Source organism: Falco biarmicus, chromosome 12 (genome assembly GCF_023638135.1).
Source record: "Falco biarmicus isolate bFalBia1 chromosome 12, bFalBia1.pri, whole genome shotgun sequence".
In the NCBI taxonomy this organism is placed as follows: domain Eukaryota; kingdom Metazoa; phylum Chordata; class Aves; order Falconiformes; family Falconidae; genus Falco; species Falco biarmicus.
The window spans coordinates 20,711,409-20,718,963 of record NC_079299.1 but is presented as its reverse complement, the minus strand read 5'-3'; the positions used below and the strand labels follow the sequence as shown (position 1 = coordinate 20,718,963).

Genomic DNA, 7,555 nt, shown 5'->3' with positions numbered 1-7,555 from the left:
CACTGAGCAAAGGCATAGCAACCCAACACAGGAAACCATGGTGTAAAGACCTGTCATTTATTGGGTTGGGTTTTTTTTTCACTTTTCACCACCCATGTCTAAGACTCCAGACAGATTTTGCTATAAAAACAAATCCTTGAGCAGAGCAATAGCCAGAAGAAGCTGCCGAGAAACGAGAAACAGCATTCCCTCTATCCTCTATGCATCTCATGTCCTCCTCAGCAAAAAGCCTAAAAGAGCTGCCTGCTCTGAGAGTTAGGTCTGAACTAGACCATTTGGATGGTGGAGATGTCATCTTAGCTGCTTTAGAGGTGGAACAACATCCAGTTGCCTGCACTAAGGTTGCCGCTGGAAGACGCAAGAAACACCACAGGAGGTGGGATTTAGTCTCGGATGCAGTGGGAGAGGTCTCAGGGGGCAGACTGCTTCTGTGCTGCCACCGCAGCCCCACGAGGTCTAATGTCTGTCTCATTTTAAGTCACAGGTTGGATGATGGGGATCTGGGAGAGGCTGCGGTGGCAACCACAAGTTGCATGTTTCTCAGAAATACAAATGAAAACAACCCTCTGAAGTATCTCCAACACTGCACCTGCACAGCTCATCGCTCTCCGGAGTTCTCTTCAGAGGGGTTTGGCAGGGGGATGCTGCAGAGCCCCCTGCCTCACCGCTTCCCGGTTGGCCCACATGATCTGGTGAATGAGGTATTTGGTCTCCTCGCCCACCTCTGCCAGGCGGAGGTCAAACTCGGTCAGAGCCTTGTTATCCGCCAGCCCTTCAAGCAGCTGCTTCCCACCGTCCTGCAAATGGGTGAGAAGGGGGGTTAAAGCAGGAGATCCAAATGTGAAGTGCATTGCTCCCTTTCCCTCCTCCCCAGGGCAACTTCTGTGCCTGTGAGATGATGCCAGAAGGCACGAAGGCCTTCACCCAAGCCCAAAATGTTGCTCACGGGAGAAGTACAGGGAAGGAGTGTAACCTTATGCAGCGCTCGGTGCTATGACACATGCTAATGACTCCCTCTGGGTACCGTGTCAGGAGTCCTCAAGCTCAGGCTGGTTAATAGCACAGCTGGCGATGATAACCTGAGAGGAGTCTCTGCTCTCCCTTGTCCCCCCGTCCCCAGCTCACTGCTGGTTGGGGACAAATGGCAGCGTGATTAGTGTGTGGCTCCACAACTCGGCAGTGGCCAGAGCCCCGGTGCTGGCAGCCTCCTGCCTGGATGCCATTTCCCAGGCTGGGCTGGCTTTCCTGAGGGGAACATCTCACACGGCTGAAACCTAGCCTGTATGGGACAGAAAATGTGATATATATGGCCTTAGGGAGGTGAGTCACTTTGGGGTCACATCCCTCCATTACCTGAAGCACTTCTTTCAGGATGTGACAATTTGACACCCCAACCCACCCACCCCTCCCGCCCCAGCTATTCCCTTTCAGGTACCAAATACACCTCCTGCCCTATGTCCTCCATGCAGGTGGTCCCCTCATCCCAGCACCATGCCTCAGACCTTTTGCCAAAGAGGATGGAGCAAAAAGGACTGGGAAGGAATCTCTGTTTAATGGGGTAAAGAGGTCAGAATTTGATGCATTTCTAGCAAAAAATCCCATTTCCCCAAAGATAATACCAGCCCACTTGTTGGGCTGCTGTGGAGCTTCACAAAAGGGTAACAGAGAGCTTATCAGAAGGAAGCTGCTAAGCATACAGATTGTTATTTACTAAGCAAAAATCCTTCTATCCTTTCCAACCTTTTCCCCCTTGCATCATTAAACTCAAATGGTTTTCCACATCCAGGATCATAGAACTCACAAAAGGTTTTCTGCCATCATATCCTTTTAAAACCGTTGTCATACACATTGATGCCAATATTCCTGCCAGGAGGGACAGCTGGTCTTGCTGTCTCTTTATTCTGACAGTGAGAAAAATTGAGGCAGCGCAGAAAGTTTAAAAGCCAGCATGATTGCATTTGGCTGTCTAGTTTCAGATTTCTAAAGCTCTTTTTAATCAGCAGAAGAGAAGTGGTCTGGTTTGTGGGCATGTTGCATACTGCAGCTCTTAGGGATGTACTAAGATCTGTGGATGCTCCTCCGTCTAGAAAATGTAAGTCTGTGGTTTAGGAGCCACTTACAAGCAACCAGACGTGACACTTTTGACCTACTGCACCACTCCAGTGCTGCAGGGAAAGTTAAAGGAGCTCAAGAACTGAGCTAATTTTCTAACAGTCTCCTCTGCGCACGTGATGGGCAGGAGAGATTCTGGGAAGGGTGACACTATCTCTGTGCTGCTCAGTGACAGATGGCACAGCAGATCCAAAGCACAGAGGATATGCATAAGGCCCTCGCCTATGATTATTATCTACTCCCACGTGTGTGAAGTGGCTGTGATTTTTCCCAGACATACTCCCTGATTTTCAGTTTCCTGGGGGGAAATCCTTCTCTGTCCAAAAGCCCAAAGCCTGGAAGCCAGATGCAGCCCTGTGAACAGAGCTAGATGTAACAAGTGAGATAAATGCATGTGTGTGCACAGAAGATGCCTGTCTCATTTCTGCCAGTCTCTTCCCTGTTCGCAACTGATTATCACAGCAGACTGCAAAGCAAGGGATGCATTTGCCTCTGCAGCTTTGAGGCAGGGCAGGCTCAGCATCTGCTCTGCAAGGCCACCACGAAGGCTCACAAGCTGCAGGGAGAAGGAGTTTCTCTTACCAGCCCCAGGTGGTTGCATGAGAAGTTGATACTCGTCAGGGTGGTGTTCTGAGCCAAGACCTGGGAGAAAAGCACAGCGGTTGGCTCTGACAGGTTATTACTTCCCAGATGGATGGACTTCAGGGTGGTGTTGGTCAGCAGGGCATGGCCGATAGCCTCCCCGCCTTTGTCCTCCACGCAGTTGAGGCGCAGATTCAGGGAGGTCAGGGTGGAGTTTTCAGCAAGGGCTTGAGCAAGAGCCTGAGCCCCCACGTGATGGATCTGGTTGTTACACAGGTCAAGGGTTTCTAATCTGCTGTGGTTGATCAATTTGCCAACAGCTTGTGCCCCTTTGTCCTTGATGAGATTGTGGGACAAGTCCAGCTCCACCAAGCAGGGGTGATCCAGCAAGTTATGGACCAGCAGCCTGGTCTTGTCATCATCTACTTTGCTTCGCGTCAGCTTGAAAACCTGTGGGGATAAAGGACAGGGACACTAAAACAGCCAGCACTTTGGATTGAGCTTTGTACAAGACCTCAAGGGAGCTTGGCCTGTGGTCCATCAGACAGGTTTCATCTCCCTTCACTTCAAACACTTTTACCAGTGGGCTCAAGTAGTTGCTTTTGTAGTGGGCAGGTACTTCCAGCAGGGAGGGCATGCCACTGATGTCCCATACCTATTCTAGGGAGCAATGGTTAATTTCCTGCAAATGCCTGTTCCTCTCCTCTGACTCCATAGGATCTAAATTAAAATGAGATAAAGCTGCCCAAACGTCTGCAGAGTGCAATGGCAGAACTCACCCCAGATCACAGTTGAACAATGTCTGAACGAGCACGTGCACAAGTGGAAAACACAGCGTGCTCTGTGAAGGACAAGGTGGCCAGGGCGCTCTAATAGCCACAGCAGAGGTAATTTCGCTTGTGGAAGCCAAGCAGACCAGTACCTCCCAAAGCACACCGATCTGTGGGGAGGGCATTCAGCCAGCTTGCTTCGGCTGCACCCTGGATAGCAATGCCTGCTCATGTTTTGGAGGGGCTGAGTGTCTGCCCTGCAGCTGCCACAGAACTGAAGATAGTGTTAGGGTCCAGGAGGAAATCCCATCATCACTCTAAGGCAAATGTGGATATTTCCCCATGCTCTTCCAGGGCGTCTCTGCTCCTCTGGAGCATGTTGACATGTCTTTACTGAGCATAACTACCAAAAACTCCTCACGAAAAACCTTCTCTGGGCTTCTCCTGTCCTCTCCGCCAGACCTATGTGAGGAATTAAAATAGGAGTGTTGCTTTCTCTTGCACTGCAGGAAACACGTTTTGTAGGAGCAAGTATTTTTCTCACTGACCTCTGACAACCTTTTCTAACAAGGACATACGCAGAACAAGATACTCAGCACTAGGCCAGCAAGTTAACATCTCTGCTGTCTGCCAGACTGCAGCTTGCAAAAAGGTGCTGCCAGCGAGCAAAACCAGCCCCTGGGTTTCCATCCCCAGACAATTTGAAGATCTGGCTGAGGAAGGAAGGTTCATTTTGGGGTACATTACTTTCAAGTTGTGGCACATCTTCAGGGCAGCAGCCAGGTTGCAGCAGTCCTGGTGGGTGAAGTTAAAGAGGTTCCACTCGAAGTTCATGCCGCAGTCCTTCACGCCATAAGTGAGATGAAGCTCTTCAAGGTGAGGGAGAGTAGTAATGAGGACTCCCAGGTCATAGTGACGCATGAAGACCTCATCAAATCCAAAATCACTCCCTGTATCAGATAGGTCATCCCTCTCCTCCTTTTGATCCACTTCTATCGGTGGCAGAAACTGATCAACCTCCAGTTTCCGCACATAATCTTTGCAGAGCGGGATGAACTCTAGGACTTGGTTGGGGTCTGTGGTGTTAGGGATGAAACATTTCAGGATGTTCTCCAGGTGACGTTCAAAGAACATCCGTTTCCAGCTGTCTCCATAGTTGGAGATGTCACACACTTGCCAGCGCTCAGTGCAGCACCTCTTCCAGTAGTCCTCATCGCTTATCAGGTTGGCAGTCACAGAGAGCGGAAGGCCAGTGGAGAGCCTGTCCAGCACCTTTCTTTGGTGCTTAGGCAGAAGGCGGTCCAAAATCGGGTTCTCTGGAGGGGATGAAGAGAAGGAGAGGTTGGTCTGGGCTGTAGTAACCATGGCTGGCACTATAGTTCTGCCCAGGCTGCCAGCCGTGTGCCCACGCTCCCCCGGCGCTGATACTGCCTCTCAGTTGCCAGTGGCTGGTGCAGGGAAGCTAAACTGGCAGCAAATGTGTAGGATTCAGCTCCTACATTTCTGTGTAGGATTTCTAACTTTTACAATAAAACATCAGCATAATTGGATTTACTCCCATAATATTTGGGAACTGCATCAGAAACTTAGCTCCCAGTTTAAATTCAATTTGAATGCATTTTGTATTCAGAGCAGGACTTATGCTCCCGGGAGAGCTAATTGAGCCTTACAGAGATGGAGAGCTTAGCTTGTCATTTGCTGAACTTTCTCCCTTTTGTTTCTAAGCATATTGAAGAACAATATTTGAGAACAACTGTCTGTGTGCTCTTCATGCAGGTCCTCATGCTTTTTTATCTTAACTCAGGTATCTGTCTTACGCCAAGTTCTGTTCTTTTCCACTGAGACACACTCTTAGCCTTTAAGTCCACCTTGTTTAAATAAAAGGTCTCTTTTCCCAGGAGCGTTCTCCCTCAGTCTCTTTCCTAATGCTCACCCTAAGTCTCAGCTGGCTTCTGCCTGGTGGAAGTTCTTTGTGGTGAGAACTGCCAGAGAAAAGCCATGCGTGCTCACACCATGAATGCTTGGTGACATGTAGTGTTGAGTTACAGAAACCATCAGTGGAGAGGCCTACTTGCACATGGGAAATCAGGTTTTGAGGCACAAAGTGGGGTTAGCTTTATATTTCTTCTGTCTCTGTGGCATTCCCTTCCTAAGGAAAGGAGTTTTGCTGGGGTTGACCACAGCCTATTCTCCGGTGTCCTACAGCTGGCACCGCAGTGACCTTCTCTGCAAAGTCCCACAAGACAAGCAGAGGTGGAGCACGTATAGGCAGAACTGGGCTAGCTTCACTTAGGCTCACCCAGGCCACAGCAGCGGGCAAGACACAGCCGCACAGCTCAGGTAACGGCACGAGGGTCCCCAGGTCAGAGAGCACACTGCTTTTACATGCACACAATGTAGGTCCAATCCATTCGGCATCAGACTGACTGGCCAAGTTGATAGGACTGCAAGGGTGACCCAGCTCAGACCCCCAGGTACCATCAGCTCCTGGAGTAAAGCAGCACTGAGCCTCTCTGTACCGTCTTACAGCTCCAGTGTGGACATAGCCTGGGACCTGTCTTTGGTCTTTGCTGCCACTTCGCTGGTCAGCCAAAGAGACCTTTCCCCCTCCCAGTCAGTTCCCAGACGAGATGTGCTTCTTCTGTTTTGCTATGTTTCATCAGTCAACCTGCTTCAAAAGCACATTCCCTGCCTGAGGATATAACCTGTCACATCACCACCAAAAGCTGTGGAGAAGGCCCGAGACTGTGAGTACGATACATATTCTGAGATGGTAGCATCGCCAAGCAGGGAGCGATTCTCCACCTCTTTGCACAGCACTCAGCACAACAGGGTTCCATCCTCGAGTGCTACCCTAACACATGCATGAATCAAGGGAAGGAAAGAGTGACTCCACAGCCCCAGCCACGGCTGAGGTGAGTCCAGCAGAGCATGGAAGGAGGAAGACACAACAGGACAAGGTTAGGGCAGAGTCATATCCTGGATAGCAGCCCAGAGGACTACAGCCATCCCTGGAGTGTACAAGTACATACTTAGCAACTAAACAGTTTGTTTAACTAGCTGCCTGAGGGGATATTTCTCCCCATCTGTTCCTTTGGCAGGGCTGGGTACCACACTCTGCCTTTCACATGCCTTGTTGACCGTCCGCTCCCTGGGACTGATGCTCTCTCTCTTCATGTGTCTCAGGGAAAATGTGCTCCCACTTACTTTCAAAATTATGAACGATGTGCTGGAGGCAGAGCTCAGTGAGGTGGGGAACAGTGGCGAGGGACCACTCGGGATCCTGAACAACACGGTGTGTATAGTACGAGTCAGCAGTGAGGCTGGCCTCGGATGGATGACAGGGCAAGGGAACAGCTGTGCTCCTGTCACCAGCCGCTGGCTGCTGCATCCTGCTCAGGACCCACTTGTCCTTCAGGAGTCACAAAAGGAAAATTGCTTGAGTCACCACCATGTTTTCCAGATGGGCTGCCTGCAAAAGAAAAAGGTAACCTTAGAAAGAGGCCGGCGTTAAGAATGGTCTGCTCACACTGCTCTCTTGCAATGCACTTGGCCCCTGCCCTTTGTGGGCCTCCTCTGCTTGGACTGGAAGCACTGCAGAAAACAACTATTTTTCAGCCTTATCTTTATACACTGCCTTGTACAAAGAAGTCTCAAGGTACCACATGTAATAAGCAGATAATAACATGGTGTTAATTCAGAGTGCCGTTGAAGAGGTTGGGCAGGAACTGATTATTTACTGTTTTTTCCAGTAAAAGAAATAGGTGAAGCTGGCAGGAGCTGCATTTCAATCAAAGGAATACAATGGTTCTTCACACGGTCTGCAGCTGAACTGGGGAATTCCTTGCCACAGGACATTGTGGATGCTGAGAGTCTGTGCAGAACAAGTTCATGGAACGGAAACCGCTTGAGAACGATTCAATGCACAGAAATGGCATCTCACTCAGTGTGAGCTGACACAGTTGGAGGTGGGAGAGTGCTGGAGGAAACAAACACACATACTCGCATTGTTTTTCCTATGTAGAAAACAATGGCTGCTCCTAGCCACTGTCAGAGATGGGATACTGGGATAGACCATCCCCTGGTTTGAT

General features: G+C 49.9%; 1 protein-coding gene across 1 annotated transcript; it reads right to left on the bottom strand.

Moving 5' to 3' along the window:
* Window positions 1–181: 181 nt before the first annotated feature.
* Window positions 182–6,898, bottom strand: TCTE1 (t-complex-associated-testis-expressed 1). The gene is made up of 4 exons (XM_056357493.1): window positions 6,672–6,898; window positions 4,212–4,780; window positions 2,695–3,144; window positions 182–797 (listed from the first exon to the last, which is right to left on the bottom strand). Exons 1-4 carry the CDS (start codon window positions 6,853–6,855, stop codon window positions 621–623), a joined length of 1,380 nt encoding a protein of 459 aa, XP_056213468.1. The 5' UTR covers window positions 6,856–6,898; the 3' UTR covers window positions 182–620.
* Window positions 6,899–7,555: the final 657 nt, after the last annotated feature.